Source organism: Limtongia smithiae, assembly GCF_038497785.1.
Source record: "Limtongia smithiae strain NRRL Y-17922 unplaced genomic scaffold V1518scaffold_15, whole genome shotgun sequence".
Classification (NCBI taxonomy): Eukaryota; Fungi; Ascomycota; class Lipomycetes; order Lipomycetales; family Lipomycetaceae; genus Limtongia; species Limtongia smithiae.
The window spans coordinates 1,938-20,605 of record NW_027117636.1 but is presented as its reverse complement, the minus strand read 5'-3'; the positions used below and the strand labels follow the sequence as shown (position 1 = coordinate 20,605).

General features: G+C 58.7%; 7 protein-coding genes across 7 annotated transcripts; 4 read left to right on the top strand and 3 right to left on the bottom strand.

The window, feature by feature from the left end:
• The first annotated feature begins 127 nt into the window (after positions 1 to 127).
• Positions 128 to 6,580, top strand: V1518DRAFT_422745 (acyl transferase domain-containing protein). Its single transcript, XM_066905526.1, has 3 exons — positions 128 to 2,787; positions 2,835 to 5,407; positions 5,454 to 6,580. Exons 1-3 carry the CDS (start codon positions 176 to 178, stop codon positions 6,503 to 6,505), a joined length of 6,237 nt encoding a protein of 2,078 aa, XP_066757225.1. The 5' UTR covers positions 128 to 175; the 3' UTR covers positions 6,506 to 6,580.
• Positions 6,581 to 6,693: 113 nt separating this feature from the next.
• V1518DRAFT_435474 (uncharacterized protein) lies at positions 6,694 to 10,362 on the top strand. Its single transcript, XM_066906267.1, has 2 exons — positions 6,694 to 6,904; positions 6,959 to 10,362. Exons 1-2 carry the CDS (start codon positions 6,829 to 6,831, stop codon positions 10,270 to 10,272), a joined length of 3,390 nt encoding a protein of 1,129 aa, XP_066757224.1. The 5' UTR covers positions 6,694 to 6,828; the 3' UTR covers positions 10,273 to 10,362.
• V1518DRAFT_422742 (putative serine esterase-domain-containing protein) lies at positions 10,363 to 12,845 on the top strand. Its single transcript, XM_066905525.1, has one exon. The coding sequence runs from the start codon at positions 10,448 to 10,450 to the stop codon at positions 12,770 to 12,772; it is 2,325 nt and encodes a 774-aa protein (XP_066757223.1). The 5' UTR covers positions 10,363 to 10,447; the 3' UTR covers positions 12,773 to 12,845.
• V1518DRAFT_422741 (uncharacterized protein) lies at positions 12,764 to 14,351 on the bottom strand. The gene has a single exon (XM_066905524.1). The coding sequence runs from the start codon at positions 14,260 to 14,262 to the stop codon at positions 12,874 to 12,876; it is 1,389 nt and encodes a 462-aa protein (XP_066757222.1). The 5' UTR covers positions 14,263 to 14,351; the 3' UTR covers positions 12,764 to 12,873.
• A 142-nt stretch (positions 14,352 to 14,493) lies between these two features.
• V1518DRAFT_422738 (uncharacterized protein) lies at positions 14,494 to 15,990 on the top strand. The gene is made up of 2 exons (XM_066905523.1): positions 14,494 to 15,331; positions 15,377 to 15,990. Exons 1-2 carry the CDS (start codon positions 14,499 to 14,501, stop codon positions 15,957 to 15,959), a joined length of 1,416 nt encoding a protein of 471 aa, XP_066757221.1. The 5' UTR covers positions 14,494 to 14,498; the 3' UTR covers positions 15,960 to 15,990.
• Positions 15,687 to 16,804, bottom strand: V1518DRAFT_422736 (uncharacterized protein). The gene has a single exon (XM_066905522.1). It carries the CDS (start codon positions 16,777 to 16,779, stop codon positions 16,012 to 16,014), a length of 768 nt encoding a protein of 255 aa, XP_066757220.1. The 5' UTR covers positions 16,780 to 16,804; the 3' UTR covers positions 15,687 to 16,011.
• Positions 16,805 to 16,826: 22 nt separating this feature from the next.
• On the bottom strand, positions 16,827 to 18,235 carry V1518DRAFT_125677 (major facilitator superfamily domain-containing protein). Its single transcript, XM_066900705.1, has 2 exons — positions 18,082 to 18,235; positions 16,827 to 18,034 (listed from the first exon to the last, which is right to left on the bottom strand). The coding sequence occupies exon 2, from the start codon at positions 17,988 to 17,990 to the stop codon at positions 16,842 to 16,844; it is 1,149 nt and encodes a 382-aa protein (XP_066757219.1). The 5' UTR covers positions 17,991 to 18,034; positions 18,082 to 18,235; the 3' UTR covers positions 16,827 to 16,841.
• Positions 18,236 to 18,668: the final 433 nt, after the last annotated feature.

Here is an 18,668-nt window from a genome sequence, read left to right as displayed (position 1 = left end):
CGCGCCGCCCAACAGACCCAACAGCCACAGACCTAACCCGCACCGCCACCGTGGCGCGGCGCCACAACGCCGCCCCTGAACCGATCCGCATTTTTGTTTGTCTTCTCTTCTTCTCTTTACCGCGATCCCTTTCCTCTCCTCTTCCCCACCACCTTCCACGCGCTCAGCCATTGTCATGTCCGCAGGCGCGGTCACCGGCGTTGCTACGCCTCACACCCAGGCCACAATGCGTCCGCTCACGCTTACCCACGCGTCCCTTGAGTACACGCTTTTCGTGCCTACCGGCCTCTATCTGTCGATCCTCCACCTGCGAGACGAGTTCACCGCCTCGCTCCCTGAGCCTACCGAAGATTTCGCCGGCGATGACGAGCCCGCATCCACCGCCGAACTTCTTGCGCGTTTCCTTGCCTTCGTCGTCGCGCAGTCGGATGACTCTCCCGGGCAGTACACTGACGTTCTCGCCCTTGTACTCTCCGACTTCGAGTCGCACTTCCTTGCCGCAAATGAGGTCCACGCCATCGCTGCCGCGCTTCCCGGAACTGTGGAAAAGCACGAGACCGTCGTCCGTGCCTACTACGCCGCCCGGCTCGCCGCAAATCGCCCCATAAAGGGCCACGACTCTGCCATTGCCTGTGCGGCTAAGGACGGTCGCGCGACCATTTACGCCATCTTCGGCGGCCAGGGCAACATAGAGGAATACTTTGACGAGCTTCGTGAGGTATATTCCATGTACCAGGGTCTTGTCGATGACTTCGTCCAGCACTGCGCTAAGGAGCTCACCACTCTCGCTGCTGACGAGCGCACAATGAAAATGTACTCCAACGGCCTTGACATCATGCGCTGGCTTCGCGAACCCGACTCCACCCCTGATTTAGACTATATGGTCTCCGCCCCTGTGTCTCTACCCCTCATCGGCGTCACTCAGCTCACCCACTACGCCGCAACTTGCAAGATCCTCGGCAAGGAGCCCGGCGATCTGCGCTCACTTCTTGCAGGTACCACTGGTCACTCCCAGGGCATCATCACAGCTGCTGCAATTGCTGCTTCATCCACCTGGGCGTCATTTTATGCATCGTCCGTTAAGATCTTGCACATCCTCTTCTGGATCGGCTGCCGCTCCCAGCAGACCTACGTCCGCACCTCTATCGCGCCGTCGATCCTCCAGGACTCCGTAAACGAAGGCGAAGGCAAGCCCTCGCCTATGCTTTCGGTTCGCGATCTCGTGAAGTCTCAGGTCCAGAAGTATGTCGACCAAACCAACTCTCATTTGGCCCCCGAAAAGCACGTTTCCATCTCGCTGGAGAATGGCGCTCGCAATTTCGTCGTCACCGGCCCGCCCCAGTCACTGTACGGTCTTAACCTCTCCTTGCGCAAGGTCCGCGCTCCCGCCGGTCTCGAACAGAATCGTGTGCCTTTTTCCCAGCGCAAACTCCGCTTCAGCAACAAGTTCCTGCCCATCACCGCCCCGTTCCACTCACCCTACGTGCATGAGGCCCGATCCGTCATCCTTGAGGACGTGAAGGGCATCGAGTTCTCCCGTGAAGAGCTTGGTATTCCCGTCTTCGATACATATGACGGCCACGATCTGCGTGAAGCGCGCGATGGCGACGGCAGTGTCGTCGAGCGTCTGATCACTCTGATCACTTCTCTCCCGGTGCTATGGGAGTCCGCGACTACCTTCCCAAAAGCCACGCACATTATCGACTTTGGCCCCGGCGGCTCCTCCGGTCTCGGCGTTCTCACCCACCGCAACAAGGAGGGCACCGGTGTTCGGGTCATTCTCGGCGGCGCCTTCGAAGGCCCCCCATCCGAGCTCGGCTACAAACCGGAACTCTTCGACCGCGAGGATGCGGCCGTCAAGTTTGCCGCCGACTGGAAGCGCGAATTCGCACCCAAACTCGTTCGCACCGCGCAGGGTAAGACTTATGTGGACACGAAGTTCTCGCGTCTCCTCGGCCAGCCCCCAATCATGGTTGCCGGTATGACTCCCTCGACTGTCCCTGCCGACTTTGTCGCCGCGACTATGTCCGCCGGCTATCACATAGAGCTTGGCGGTGGTGGTTATTTTAATGCTTCCGGACTTACCAAGGCATTCTACGATATTGAGGAGTCCACATTTCCAGGCGCGGGTATCACCATCAATTTGATTTATGTCAACCCCCGCGCCATGGGATGGGCCATTCCGCTCGTGCAGAAGCTCCGCTCCGACGGTGTGCCCATTGAGGGTCTCACTATCGGTGCCGGTGTGCCTTCCATCGAGGTTGCCAATGAGTACATCACCACACTCGGCCTCAAGCACCTCGGTCTCAAGCCTGGCTCTATCGACGCTATTCGCCAAGTCATAGCCATCGCCAAGGAGAATCCAACTTTCCCCATCGTGCTTCAGTGGACAGGCGGTCGTGGCGGCGGTCATCATTCTTTCGAGGACTTTCACTCCCCCATGCTTCAGATGTATTCACGCATTCGTCGCTGCCCCAATATCGTTCTCATCGCTGGCTCAGGTTTCGGCGGCGCCGACGACACCTACCCGTACCTGACCGGTGATTGGGCTACAAAATTCGGCTACCCGCCCATGCCTTTCGACGGTGTTCTCTTCGGCTCGCGCATCATGGTCGCGAAGGAGGCGCACACTTCGCTTGGTGCTAAACAGGCCATTGTCGAGGCCCCCGGTGTCGATGACTCGCAGTGGGAGAACACTTATAAGGTCCCAACTGGCGGCGTTATCACCGTTCTCTCCGAGATGGGCGAGCCTATCCACAAACTTGCGACGCGCGGTGTTTTGTTCTGGTATGTCCAATCCCCTACATCGTTTTGATCACTACTAACTTCCGCAGGAAGGAGATGGATACCACAATCTTCGCGCTCCCCAAGAATAAGCGTGTAGAAGCGCTAAAGGCCAAGAAGGATTATATCATCAAGAAGCTCAACGCGGACTTTCAGAAGGTCTGGTTTGGCAAAAACTCTACCGGTGAGCCTGTGGAAATCGAGGACATGACCTACGGCGAGATTCTCATTCGTCTGGTCGAGCTCCTCTACATCAAGAACGAGAAGCGTTGGATTGACCCTTCCCTCCGCGGCATGGCTGGTGACTTCATTCGCCGTATCGAAGAGCGCTTCACGCATTCCACCGGCCAGAAGTCGTTACTCCAGTCTTACACCGAGCTCAGCGACCCCGATGCCAGCGTCGCTCATATCCTCGATGCGTACCCCGAGGCAAAGGACCAGATCATCAATGTTCAGGATCGCGAGTTCTTTCTGATGCTGACTCTCCGTCCTACGCAAAAACCTGTTCCGTTCGTTCCTATTCTCGATGACAATTTTGAGTTCTACTTTAAGAAGGATTCTCTGTGGCAGTCTGAGGACCTTGGCGCTGTCGTTGGTCAGGACGTTCAGCGTACCTGTATTCTGCAGGGTCCGGTCTCTGTCAAGTATTCGACCAAGGTCAACGAGCCCGTCAAAGACATCCTCGACGGGATCCACAACAAGCACATCGAGTACCTCACTCGCGACTTCTATGCCGGCGCTGAGGTCCCGGTCATCGAGTACTTTGGTGGCAAGCACATCGTTCCATCAGAGATCGCAGCCGCTGCGAAGGCTGACAGCGTTACCGTCACGATGGCGCCTAGCAAGGTCACATACTCGTTCAACGCAGGCGCTGCTGGCAACGCTGGCCTGCCCAGCGTAGAGTCGTGGATCGCGCTTCTCGCCGGCAGCACCTACGGCTGGCGTCACGCATTCTTCACAACCGACGTGTTTGTTCAGGGTTCCAAGTACGAGGACAGCCCGCTCAAGCGCGTATTTGCGCCTGCGTATGGCACAGAGGTCGAGATCCAGTACCCTGACGATATGGAGAAGACGCGCATTTCCGTCCGTGAGAAAATCAACGGCACCTGGGTTACTGTCATTGAGACATTCAAGCGCCCAGGCACCAACACCATCGAGCTTGTACTCTCAGACAATCGCACAGCACTCGGGAAGCCTGTAGGTCTCTTACTCCTTTACACCTACCACCCGGAGGTTGGCTTTGCTCCTATTCGCGAGGTTATGACTGGCCGCAACGACAGAATCAAGGAGTTCTACTGGAAGGTCTGGTTCGGGGATGAGGCGTACACGGCCACTCTTTCGACCACCGACACTATTGCTGGTGATACAATGACCATCAATGGTCAGGCTATTGCCGATTTTGTGTACGCCGTGGGCAACAACGGAGAGGCGTTCGTCGAGCGTCCCGGTAAGACCACTTACGCGCCTATGGACTTTGCGATTGTCGCTGGATGGCAGTCAATTATCAAGGCATTGTTCCCCAAGGCCATTGATGGTGATTTGTTGCGTTTGCTGCATCTATCCAACTCGTTCAAGATGGTTCCCGGCGCGGAACTGCTTAAGGAGGGCGATGTCGTTTCGTCCAGCGCCAAGATCAACGCTGTACTCAATCAGGACTCTGGCAAGGTTGTTGAGGTTAGCGGCACCATTTTCCGCGAGGGCGCCCCCGTCATGGAGGTCACTTCGCAATTCCTGTACCGCGGCGTTTACAAAGATTTTGAGAACACATTCCAGCGCAAGACCGAGCTGCCGATGGAGGTCGCACTCAAGTCCGCGCGTGACGTTGCGGTTCTGCGCTCGAAAGATTGGTTCGAGCTTGACGATAATGCCAACATTGACCTTCTTAACCAGACGCTCACGTTTCGTCTGGAGACATTTGTGCGGTACAAGAACAAGACCGTGTTCTCGTCTGTCCGAACTACCGGCCAGGTTTTGGTGGAGCTCCCCACGCATGAGGTTATCCAGATCGGCAGCGTGAACTATGAGGCTGGTGAGTCGCATGGTAACCCGGTTATTGACTACCTTGAGCGCCTTGGCAACACGATCGAGCAGCCTGTGTTGTTCGAGAACGCGATCCCTCTGAATGGATCGACCGAGCTTGTGTACCGTGCGCCGGTGTCGAACGAACCTTACGCGCGCGTGTCAGGCGATTTTAACCCGATCCACGTCTCGCGTGTGCTCGCCGCGTACGCAAGGTTGCGGGGTAACGTCACGCACGGCATGTACTCCTCGGCTGCAGTGCGCTCATTCGTTGAGACCTGGGCGGCGGAGAACCACGTCAACCGCGTCCGTGGCTTCAACTGCTCGTTTGTCGGCATGGTACTGCCCAACGACACTATCGAGACCAAGCTGCGTCACATCGGAATGATTGGAGGCCGCAAGATTATCAAGGTTGAGACTGTCAACAAAGATACCGGCGATCTTGTGATTGCTGGCGAGGCCGAGGTCGAGCAGCCTGTATCGACGTATATCTTTACTGGCCAGGGATCGCAGGAGCAGGGTATGGGAATGGACTTGTACGAGTCGAGCCCTGTTGCGCGCGAAGTTTGGGACCGGGCAGATCGCCATTTCATGAATAACTACGGTATGTGTGTGCTCTGTTGAGGGGGTTTTGTTACTAACTTTTTCAGGATTCTCGATTATCAACATCGTCAAGAATAATCCCAAGGAATTCACGGTGCACTTTGGCGGCCCCAGGGGCAAGGCAATCCGATACAATTACACGTCGATGATGTTCGAGTCTGTCGATGCGGACGGACAGATTAAGTCGGAGAAGATTTTCAAGGAGATCAACGACTCAACTTCGTCCTACACCTTCCGTTCGCCAACAGGACTACTCTCTGCGACGCAGTTCACACAGCCCGCGCTTACGCTCATGGAGAAGGCGTCATTCGAGGATATGAAGGCCAAGGGCCTTGTTCCCGCCGATTGCACGTACGCCGGTCACTCGCTAGGAGAGTACTCTGCGCTTGCGGCGCTGGGTGATGTTATGCCGATCGAGTCTTTGGTTGATGTTGTGTTCTACCGTGGCATGACGATGCAGGTCGCTGTCCCGCGAGACTCTCTCGGTCGGTCGAACTACGGTATGTGCGCTGTGAATCCGTCGCGTATCTCCAAGACCTTCAACGACGCGGCGTTGCGTTACGTTGTCGATCACATCTCGTCGCAGACCAAGTGGCTGCTCGAGATTGTCAACTACAATGTGGAGAACACGCAGTACGTCACTGCTGGCGACCTGCGCGCACTGGACTGCATGACGAACGTGCTTAATTTTATGAAGGTGCAGAAAATCGACCTCGACAAGCTGATGCAAACTATGTCACTCGAGGACGTGAAAGCGCAACTGACCGAGATTGTCACCGAAATTGCGAAGAAGAGTGAGGCCAAGCCGCAGCCAATCGACCTTGAACGAGGATTCGCGACGATCCCGCTGAAGGGCATATCCGTGCCGTTCCACTCGACCTACCTGCGCTCGGGCGTGAAGCCGTTCAACCGCTTCCTGCTAAAGAAGCTGCCTCAGCAGGCGGTGAAGCCTGCGAATCTAATCGGCAAGTACATTCCTAACCTGACGGCAAAGCCATTCTCGATCTCGAAGGAGTACTTCCAGGAGGTCTACGATTTGACAGGGTCAGCGAAGATCCGAAATATTTTGGATAACTGGGAGAAGTACGAGACTGCGTAGGTAGGGGGGTTCCGTATATATTAGACCGTTTATTGCTAGATTACTCTCTTTAATGTCATTTCTGCTTATGGTAAACTGTCTTTGCGGTAGTGAAGACGCTCCGGCGTGCGACTGAGACCCTTATCATGGTCACGTGGTACATGAGCCTCACTAGGCCTGATTGGGTTTCTGGGCAAATCGGATGCGGACTCGGCGCAGTGTTCATCTTGCACTCTCTCCGCGAACAGCGCATTGATTTAGTTCTGCCCTTCTCGGCGTCATCTTCTTACTTGCTGGACTTTCAGAAACGCGTGTGGACGCGGTGAAGTGGACCTCGTGCACCGATGCTGCGTGCGTTCACGCTGGTCCCCGTTGTGGACCTAAGCTCCAAGGAGCGTATAGAATCGATATTCGCATCGCGTGAGTGCTCTTTGGCGCGGTATGCTTGTAATAGACAGAGACTGACTTCCGCAGGGGACAAGTTATACGTTGGTCTTGCCTCCGGAACGCTCAAAATATACGACATTCCTCCAGCGTCTTCGCCGCTGTGGACACAACAACCTCCCTCGTCGCCCTCGCAGTCCGCAAAGTCGGCAGCGTCGAATAATGCCTCCGCCACGGCATTTCAGTCGCCGACGAAGCTGGTGCAAACAGTGGAGCAGTTCACGCCCCGGTCGGTCGAGCAGCTCGCCATCCTCGAAGAGGCGCGCACACTGGTCGCCCTTAGCGCTGGTTATGTGTATCTGTACGACCTGGACACGCTTGTGCTGCAGGAGCGGTTGCATAGGACTAAGGGTGCTGTGGTGTTTGCGACGTCTTCTGAACTCGAGTTTGCGCGGCCGTTCGACGCGATGGTGGTTCCCGACGGCAAAGCGAAGCTAGACATGACGCCATCGCTCGCAGACATGCAGCGCTCGGTGTCTCGGCTCGTTGTCGCAACGAAGAAGAAAGTGCATTGCTATGAGTGGCAGGGCGCGGAGCTTATTGGATCGCGCGAGATTACAGTCCCAGAGCGGCCGCGCTCGTTGACGTTCATCAGGCCGGACAAGGTGCTGTGCGGGCTTGTGGTCGAGTACTTCCTCGTGGACTTGTCGGCGTCGACGGTATCACCGGTCTTCGCTGCCGGAAGACCTGTTGGTGCAATTGACGGCGCATTAGCAGGTGTTGCGGCGAACTTAGGCAGCATTGCCTCAAGCGGGTCGGCGTCGTCGCGGAGACAAGGATGCGCGCTCGCAGCGCATATCCCGTTCGATGACTCGGTTGTGCTTGTGAACGAATTTTCGTCTGCTTTTTTGTCGGCCGAGTCTGGGATGTTTCTGAAAACAAAGAGGCCGATCAGATTTCGCGACGTGCCGTCGATGCTGGGGTACTCGTACCCATTTGTGATATCCGTAACCGCGAGCTCGAAAAAGCTCGAAGTGCGGAACGCGGAGACGTATACTTTGCTCCAGTCGATCAACTTCCCCACACTGCTACACTTCCACGACGGCAAGTACCCGTATGTGGCGTCATCACGGCAAATTTGGAAGCTCAGCCTGAAGTCATTCGAGACGCAGGTGGAGGCCTTGGTCGACCAGGGTCTGCTGGACGAGGCAATCAGTCTTGTGACGGAGCTCGACGACGTGTTTATCGAGGACCGCGGGGATAAGCTCCGGGAGTTGAAGATGCGCAAGGCGGAGGAGTTGTACATGCAGTCCAAGTTTCAGCAGGCCATGATGATGTTTTCACAGGTGTCGGCACCGCCAGAGCGGGTGCTGTCCCTGTATCCGCCCATCATCTCGGGCAACCATGAGGAACATGGGGAATATGAAGAGCACGAAGGGGGCAAGGAGATAGATGCCACGAGCGAGAAGGGGACGCCAGAAGGGGAACAGTCTACGGAACCGGTTGCCGACGACGCATCGCAGCACGGGTCGGAGGGGAAGAACACGATTGCAGACGACGCGAAGTCGGTCGCATCCTCTGTGCGGCGACGAGAACGTGATGTGGAGATTTTCGACCGGTTCCTTAGGCCGACGCCGAGCAACAGCCTGGAATCGAAAATCAACAACAGCGGAACGATAATACAGCCAGGGTCGGTCAACGGCGGTGGGGAGACGTCGTCACTTGCAGACAGTCTGGCGAACTTTTTCGGAAAGAGTACCAATAAGACCTCGTCGTCGGTTGCTTCGAAGATCAACGGCCATGTGGATCAAACGGGCACGGAGACCATGGATGTGAAGACTCTGATTAATGCGGTGCGATGTCTGCTGATCTACCTAATCGACACGCGGCGGAAGCTGTCCAAGCTAGAATCAGTGAAGCGTGGTAGTATAACCGAGGAAGATCTGCAACTAGTGTCGACGGAGAAGATCCAGCCCACAGTTTTTGGCACAGATCTGGACCGCGAGTCGACAGTCGTGGATACGGCACTGCTGCGGTGCTACATGCTGATCAACCCGCAGCTGGTTGGCCCTCTGGTGCGGTTAGCGAACTACTGCGACAGCAACGTTGTCCGCGATCAGCTGTCTCAGTACGGCAAGTGGTCGGAGCTGGTTGATTTCTATTTTACAAAGAAGATGCATCGCGAGGCGTTGGAGCTGCTGAGGCAGCTTAGCGAGGACAGAAAGTATCCGGCTTTCACGGGGCCGGAGCCTACTGTGCGGTATTTGAAGAAGCTCGGCAACGAGCATGTTGGGTTAGTATTCGAATTTGCGACAGACGCAATCCGGACGAACGAGCAGTACGGTGTTGACATATTCATGGCGAACACGCCGGAGGCGGAGTCGCTGTCTCGCGCACAGGTGGTAAAGTACTTGGCGCCGCTCTCGCGGAGTCTAACCATCAAGTATCTGGAGCACATCGTGTTTAATATGAACGAGCAGTCACCAGAGTTTCATAATGACCTGGCGCTAGCGTACCTGGAAGACATCAAGATCAACACGCAGGTGTACGGACTGGACGATGAGATGGTGACAAAATCCGTTGACAAGCTACTGCGGCTACTGAAGGAGTCCAAACAGTACAAGCCGGAGAAGATCCTGAGTGTCATCCCGCGTGATGCAACCTTATTTATGGAAGCGAAAGCGATTTTGTTCAGTCGCATCGGCGAGCACCGGCGCGCGCTGGAGATTTTCGTGTTCAACATGAAGGACTACAGCAAGGCAGAGAAGTACTGCATGGACGTGTATGACACGGACGCGCCGAACAGCAAGACCGTATTCCACACGCTACTGGAGCTATATTTGCGACCGCCGGCGAGTGTGCGGGTGAACGGGCCGACGTACAATGCACGGCGGGAATCGGAAGCGTCGACGTCGACGTTTGGGCCGTCGTCGCCACCTCCATCGATGACGCCAAACGGGCTGCTGCAGGTCAGTAGCGCACATCATAGGACGGGGTCAGCGGGATCGGACGACGTGTCATACGAGTACCCACACATGAACTTGGACGCCGCGCTGGAGCTGCTATCGAACCACGGGTCGCGTCTGTCGGCGGTTGATGCGCTGGAGCTGCTACCGCCGGAGATCAAGGTGACGCTGCTAGACCAGTTTTTCGAGACGCACCTTAGGGAGACGACGACGACGGTGGACGAGCTGCGGATCAGCGCGGGGCTGTTGAAGACGGACCTAGTGCGCACGCAGCAAACGCTGCTGAAGCTGCGGAGCAAAAACGTGACGATCTCGGAGACGCGAGTGTGCCCTGTGTGCGTGAAGCGGCTGGGCAGCAGCGTAATTGCAGTGTTTCCAAACCGCACGGTGGTGCACTATGGGTGCGCCAAGGTGCACCGAGAGCGGATGGAGTTGTAGTGGGAGTAATAACCGTATGATAATGGAGTTTGGATATATTCGTATGTGTGGGGGTTCTATTGAAGTTTTTTTTGGGTGGTCTACTTGGCAATCATGATATCGTGATGGCTGCGGCGGTGAGTTTCCCATTTCAACGCCTCGACTCGACGTCGATCTCCGCGACGATCCACAACCAATGCTGCTATACCGGACGCGCGCGGCCGTGAAAGTCGGGCAGTTGCAGCGATACGTAATCACTTACACGCCGAGCAAGGATAATGTGTTTCCTGCGCCGGCGGTGCTGTTCTTGCGCGTGCGCAACACGGAGCGCTTCCCGCTCCGCGCGGCATACCTGAACGGGCCGTTTATGCTGTACGTGGACGTGCGGCCGGAGGCGTACGACCCGGACGTCTCGATCGCGGGAGAGTACGACGTACCAGTGTACGAACCGCAGGTGAAGGCGGCGCAGAGCTTTTACGCGGAGCTAAAGATGGATCCGGCGCGCAAGGTGTATACATGGACGGTGGACGTGGTGAGCCAGCTGATCTTCTCCGTCACGGCTACGGTGGGATTTGAGCTGTCGCTGGCACGGGAGCGGGATGCGCTGCACGTCGCAGCGGAGGACGGAGTGTACTCTGCCGCTGTGGAAGTCACGCACAAGGACACGGCCGCACTGTGGAGCTCGCCGCGGCCGCGCGCGGACGAGCCGGTGCACTTGGTAGTGGTGTCGCATGGGCTGCACTCGAACACAGGTGCGGACATGCTATACGTTAAGGAGCGGATAGACCGAGCCGCGGAGGCGACGGGCGAGAACGTGATAGTGCGCGGGTACTTTGACAACGTTTGCCGGACTGAGCGGGGGGTCAAGTACCTGGGGAAGCGCCTGGCGCAGCATGTTGCACTGACTCTACGGGAGCCGAATGTGACAAAGATCTCGTTTGTTGGGCATTCGCTGGGCGGGCTGGTGATGACATACGCAATCGCATATATACACGCGCACTACCCGGACTTTTTCGAACAGATTGAACCGGTGAACTTTGTGGCGCTGGCAACGCCGTTTCTGGGGCTGTCAAACGAGAATCCACTGTACGTGAAGTTCGCACTGGATTTTGGTTTCGTGGGTAAGACCGGGCAGGACCTGGGGTTGACGTGGCGGCCGGCGTCGCCGTTTAATCCGTCGATTGTGTCGAAGCCGCTGCTTCGGATACTGCCGACGGGGCCTGCGGCCGAAATACTGAGACGATTTAAAAGGCGAACGGTGTACGCGAACGCGGTGAACGACGGGATTGTGCCACTGCGCACGTCGGCGCTTCTGTATCTGGACTGGCGGGGACTGTCGAAAACGAAGAAAACTCGGCGAGAGAGCGAGGAGAAAGAGGACGAGGAGGTCGTGGAGGTGGCAAACGAGAACGAGGCAGTGGCGGCGCTGAACCAGGGCGCGTCGCTTACCGGACCGATACAGTACGCTATATCGCTGCTACGACCAGCTGGGGTGACAAAGCGGCGGCCGAGCAAGATTTACAATCGCAGCCAGACACTAAGCGAGCAGCAGCACAACAGTGAGGATGACGAGACGACAATTCTGCCGCGGACGTCAGTGTTCGAGTCGGCGACGTCGCTAATCAATCCGCCGCTGCCACCCGAGTCATTTATTGAGGATGTGGAGGCGCGGCCGAAGACGATATTTCACGATCGGATATACTTCCCAGAGGATTTACCGCCAAGACATCTACGACATACGCGGAGCGAGGGGAGTTCGTTATTGTCGGCAGGGTCGCTGCTGTCGACGAGTTCGATGTTTTCGAGCAAGTCGGAGGCAAGCGTAGACACGACGAGCCCACCGGAGGGGCCCCGACCGGACAAGGTGCTGACGCAGCTTGAGAAGGCGCAGGTGGAGGAGAAGATTGCGCGGTCGTGGCACGATGGGATGGCGTGGCGCAAGGTGCTTGTGCAACTGGAGCCAGATGCACACAACAATATTGTGGTGAGGAGAACGTTTGCGAATGCGTACGGATGGCCAGTTGTACAGCATCTTGTGGAACATCACTTTCTACATCCTTACGACCCGGAGGAGGAGCATGCGCGGCGGCGAAAGAAGCGAGCGGAGGAGCAGGAGACCGCTGAGGAACGGGCTCGGGAAGACGCCGCAGACGCGGTGGAGATTGAGAAGGATTTAAAAGTGCTGACCCTCCTCGACCAGGACGAGCGGGAACGGCATCCGCGGCGGACGGACACTGGCGCGAGTGCGGCGTCGAAGGACAGCGTCGTGTGGGACGATGGCGCGTTCGACGTGTCGGAGGAAGAGGACGATGGCGGGGAGGGTGAGGCACAGGCTGTGGAAGAGGGGGAAAAGGCGGGAGATAACGCAATTGGGTATTTGCAGAGCTTCAGCTCTGGGGTCGCGAGCTATCTGACGGACTGGCCGTCGGTGGCGCGGGTGTACGACAGTGTTTTGGGGGTGCCGAGCATGCCGGTGACGGTAGAGAATGGGGAGAAGGAGGGGAGACAGACGACGGAGTAGGCACGATATATGCAGATTCACTAATGACATAACATGGTAGACACACAGAGACCCATAGCACAATATAACACAGATAAAAAAACGCCAGACACCTTAAGAGACTATCGTTTGCGGTGAGCTATGAGGGGGTCGGGCATTGAGGGCTGGGGCGGCCACTGGCCGGAGGCCTGCCAGCCAGCAACGAGGATGCGGGTAGCGTCGGCGAGGTTGATGGGCTCGCGCAGGCGGCGGCCCTCGTTGACAAGGAGGTGGTAAACGCGAGGGTAGGCGTCTGCGGGGAGCTCGACGCGGCGGGCGGGCGCAATAGGCGGAGGGTATTGGAGGCGCCTCCAACGCCGGCGCTGGGCCTTCCAGTACTTATAGCCTGGGTTCCAGGCGTCGTCCTCGTCGTCCTCGTCGGACGAGTCGGAGTCAGGTGGCGGGCCAGAGAGGGAGTTGGAATGAGTGTGGGAAGAAGAGGAGGAAGAGGAGGCGGGGCGGAGAGTGGCGGTGGCGGTGGGGAGCGGAGTAGTGATGGTCGCGGCGGTGGCTGTGGCGGTCGCGGTCGCGGTCGAGGCCGCGGTCGAGGCCCTCGGCGCGGCAGACGGACGTCCGTCTGCGGGCGGTGGGGCAGCCAGCGCGTGTGAATACCCGGGCAAAGCGTAGACGCGTGTGTCGACGTCGAGCGGTACGAAGAGTTCATCGACAAGGCGGCGCGAGTGTTTGCGGCGGAGGACGCGGGCGTGGAATGACGTCAGTGCGGAGGGTGCAGGTGGCGGCGGTGTCGGCGGCGTAACGACGGGCGTGACGGTAGCAGGGTCTGGTGTCGGCGGGCCAGTGAAGGAGGAGGTCGAGGACGAGGTTGACGAGGAGGACGCGACGAGGCGGCGCGCGGCGGAGAGCGCCGAGTGTGGTGCGGGCGAAGACGACGGTGAGAGTGCGGGGAGTCCAGGACGAGCGCTAGAAGTAGCCGACGATGACTCCAAAAATAGCGAGCCCACTACTCCTTTCAGATTCGACTTCCATAAAGCCAGCTCTTCCATGAGCAGGTCACGTCGGCGAACGCGCGTGGCGCGCGGGGACGTTGTGATGGCGGTGGCGGACGAGACCTCTTCAGCGACTGAGGACTCTGCGAGTGTAGGAGTGGGGATCGTCGGGCCTGCCGTGGAGGTAACGATCGTTGGCGCAACTAGCAGCGGCGACGATGCCATCGCAACAGTAGCCCCCGCGGTCGCGGTCATCGGGGAGGAAGACGGCATGCACCCTGCGGCGGAGCAGCGCAGGCCGTGCACCTGGAGGGCAGATGTCGTGGTAAACAGCGTGGCGCTGGGAGAAAGCGGCGTGCGCGAGCAAGATGCCGGTGTTGCAACAGCAGCTGCAGGTGGAGCTGGCACGATGTTGACCGCAGAAGAGAAGTCCGAGGGGAATGTGGAGAGCGGCGGCGGGGATGGCGGCAATATTGTTTCTGGCGCGGGGCGCTCGATGGAGGTGTCGGGGGCGGTAAAGGGCATAGCGGCGGGACGGTACCGTAAAGTACGGTCCGCGAGACGTCCGGCGCGGTCCAGATCCAGAGGTCCGAGGTCCACGAAGAAGTCGGGACGGATGGAGAGCTTGGAGTTTGGCGATGGGCGCGGCGGTTATCGACGCACGGCTGAGCCACAAGACCCGCCGCTGACCGTGGAAGCCCGTGCGGCGTATCGCGCACACACACCGCTACCAGCTTCACCACTCTCAAAACTCCCACACCATGTCCGACCAGCTTCCTCCACCGCTCTCTCTGCCACCTCTGGACGCCGCTGGCCTTCCGCCGCGTACGCCGGCTCTACCGCCGCCGCCGTTTCAGCTCCCGGGAAGGGAACTACCCCCGTTGCTCCAGCAACAGCACCACGCCGCGGCATCCGCGCATTTCCACCACCATCACCACCACCACCACCGCGGGGCTTCCGGAGGTATGTCCATCTCCTCCATGCTTGGATCGTCCTCGCCGCCACCGCAGCTACCTCCCCTTGCATCGACCACCGCGCCCTCGACGCCGACACTTGCCACCGCGCCCGCGCCAGCTCCCGCCGCCCTCCCGCTGCTTGTACACGCGGCCTCTGCACCGCCGACCCCCGCCTCGCCGCACCATCACCACCACACCCATCACCATCACCACTACGTCCAGGATGCTTCCGCGCCTGTGCCTACCCCCGAATCGGCATCCGCCCCCGCCGAACCCGACGCCCTCAGCCCCCCGGTCTCAAAACTCGCCTCTCCGTCCCCCTTCTCTGTGGGTCCGACACTCCCCCCCGTGCAGTACGACCCCAGCCAGTCCGCCCGCCGCGTAACAGAACAGACGCACCTTCAAGAGCCACTCCCATCTCTCGCCGGACTGACAATGCCTGACCCGTCCCCCGACGTGCGCGCGGAGGACGCCGTCGCGCGTGTCGTCAAGAAGGCCGCAGCTGCTGCCGCCGCCGCCAGCGCTCAGGCCGCCAGTCCCTCCAGTGAAGTAGGATCATCGACGCCACTGGCTGTTGAAAAGATACGCAAAAAGCGGCACGCCCCGCATGCTCGTAACGCGTCTCACATGGATGCTCTGTAAGTGCTCCTCGTTCAGAATGTGACAACTGCTGACACCAACAGACATTTCGACACGACGCTCACGGTTCATCTCACCGTGGAATCTGCCAGCGTCTACGCCGCCGCGAGTGCGTTCCCCTCCCATAATCTTGGTTCGCTCGTCTATACCCCTACTCCCCCACCGGCGAATAGTGTGGATTCGCGGTGCGCCATTCTCCCCCGCCTCGACGACCGCGTCAACAGCATCATCCAGGTTCGCATCGCCCGCAGGTTCCTTTTGCGGAACGCCAATCCGCACGTCACCCGCCGCCGCGTCTGGGGTACCGATGTCTATACGGACGACTCGGACGTCGTCGCGGCGTTATACCACGCGGGCTTTCTACCTCCGGCGAGGGATGTCGGCGCTGGCGACTGTGTCGCGACGCTGCGCATTCTTCCCGTGCTCGTGAGGTACCAGGGATGCTTTCGCAACGGTATCAACTCGCGCACCTGGCTCGCACCGCACGACGGCGTCAGCTTTCGCATTGAGGCTGTGCAGTTTGTGGGCAAGGGCAAGGCTGAGGACAGAGGCTGGCCCATGAAGAAGCGCAGACTCGAAGAGTGGCGTGTCACGCGCGAGTGGTCCGATGGTGATGATGGTGTGTAGTTATCTTGAGTATACGTTTTGAAACCGCCTGCGCGAAGTACTATTCTCGTAGCTATAACCGCCAGTGCATGGCGAGGTCGTTCACACCCAACCACCAGGCCTCGTCTCGCGCCAACGCGTCCGGTATCCGCGTACGCCTCCACTCGCCTGACTTTGTACGCTCATCCGCCGCCATACACTCTGCCACTGCCGCCCGCACCGCAGGATACTCGCCATTCATCACCATCTCCCCCGTCGCCGCCGTGTGCGTCGACGGCGTGCGCAGCACACGGTCTGCGTACCCAAGCACATCGTTGCCCAAAACCCAGCGCGCCGCTGGTCGCGCCATGATACGCTCCACCAGCACGATAGGCGCGTGCGGCATGTAAAACAGTGTGTGTTTGTCATAGTCCTCGGTGTCCTCATCCGCGGTCGCAGCGGCGGCGATATCAAGGAGTCCCAAGGTCGCCAGGTCGTCGGGGAGCATGTCAGGGTCATAGCACACCACCTCCCCCCGCGCCACGCCCAACGCAACGCACAGCGCGAGCAGCACTGCCGTCTGCGTGCGGGCTGCAGGATTGTCCGACACCCGTCCTAGCGCGAGACAACGTATCCGTCGCACCGCTCCCCGCGGCACCGCAGCATGCACGGCGGCCATGAGTGCCTCAAGGAAGACGCGGTGCTGCGACAGCACTGCGGCAGCGCGGGTAATGGCTGCGGCGTGATCTGCCGGGGACCGTGGCGGTGTTGCGCGCAGGCGCGAAGATTGTGCGTTGCGCCGGCGGTTGCGTGGTGGTGGGCGCGCGACGAGGTGCCAGGTATCTGCCTCTGTGGGATCCATGGTGATGTTGCTAGCGGAGTGTTTGTTTCTTGACCAAGTCCAAAATCTATTTCTAGTTTACACTACGGCCGCGGCTTCTCAAATGAAGGCACATACAACCACACCACAAACATCACAGCAATCAGCGCCAGCACAAGCGGCTGCAGCACCCATGGCCCCTGTGTCTCCGCCATCGCACCGGTGATGAAAGGGAAAATCGCCGACCCAAGGCCACCGCAAGCGGCCACGAATCCAATCGCAGCGACATGCACCTTCCGCGGCAGTGTCTTCGTAAGTGCGACCATGAGTGTGGGGAACAGCGGACCAAACATGACGCCGACCAATGAGACACCGATGGCAGAGCCCAGAATGCTCGGCGCCTTCCAAAAGACAAGTTCCGCGATGAACGCGAGTAAGAGATACACCTTCACCATCGTGTTCTCTCCGAGTCTCCCCGTGACGAAGCCCAGCGCCACGCGACCAATGAGTAAACCAACCCAGAATCCTGACGCAACAGCACCCATCCGCGCCGGTGCGCCGCCGCGCTCACGCACCATGAAGGTCACGATCCACGAGCCCAGACCGACTTCGGCACCCATGTAGGCAAACAGGAACAGCGCGGCGAGGAGCGTGTTTCTACTGCGCAGCGCCAGTGCAAGGTGTGATTCCTCAGCGGTGGATAGATCAGCGGAAATAGCCTCGTCATCACCCGTGGATTCAACAGCAGTAGAAGCTTTGCTCTGCGCCAGATACTTCTTCGCAGTCTCGCCCCGGAAGACGACCGCGCTGAGAACGATCATCATACATCCAAGACCAAACAGAATAATGTAGTAATAATTCCACCTCATGCCCGCTGTGACCATCGCTGTCGCCACAAGCGGACTCGTTACCGCGCCTAGCCCGTAGAACCCGTGCATCAAGCCCAGCAACTCGTTCTCGTTGCGCAGGTTACTGATGTACACGTTCCATGCCGCGTCGAGCGTGCCGTTGCCGAGACCTGTTAGCGCGTAGGCAAGCACAAGAAGCGGAAACGGAGGAGTCCACACGATGACGGCATAGCCGAGAGTCAGCAGCGACATGGCGAAGATCGATGTGCCCCAGAGACCGACCAGTGAGTGCACGTAATTATTGCAGAACGCGGAGACCATGTAGCCTGCCGCCGGCGCTAGGAAGCACAGCGACACGCTCCTGTAGGTTTTGTCGTACCAGTCTTCGATCTGTGGGGTTAGCATCTCCACATCGCCGGTGCGGGTTCACGTACATATAGAATCAGAGTCTGCTTGTTAGCCATGTCCGGTCATTCAATCAATTTGTGGAACTCACCCCAGGTGTGGCATCATTCATGCCGAGCACAATGAACCCGATAAACGTCGTAAACACACGCGCCATATTCTGACGCGACGAGTTCCATGCCTCCCTGTTCTCCTCGCCCACACTCGGCGCACCCGTCGCCTCCGCCGCCAGCAGCGCAGCGGTCTCGGGGATCTCGTACACGTACACCCCCCCGTTCGTTGTGTCCTGCTGGTCGATCATGAATTCCGAGATCGCGCCGCTCGTCGTGGTGGTCGACACCGCGCTAAGCAGCGGTGCGTTCGCGGCGCTTGCGACGCTGCCGTTGGTCGAGGTCGTTGTTAGAGGGTGGTCCATCGTGCTCTGGTGGTGAGGGCAATTTGAAAATGTTGCTGAGGAGGGCGTTTATATCGCTATCTATAAACTTTAAACGCGATAACTGCCATGCTGGCAACAGCGCGTCAACTCGGCGGTTATGGATGGAAGATGCCACGTCGTCGCGTCGTGCACAGCGGCGGTTGCAAGAAAACGCACTAGTCGTGGTGACCTCACGGTGGCGGCGTCGCAAAGATCGTGCGACTGCGTCGCGAGGAGGAAGCAACGAGACACTGCGACATGAG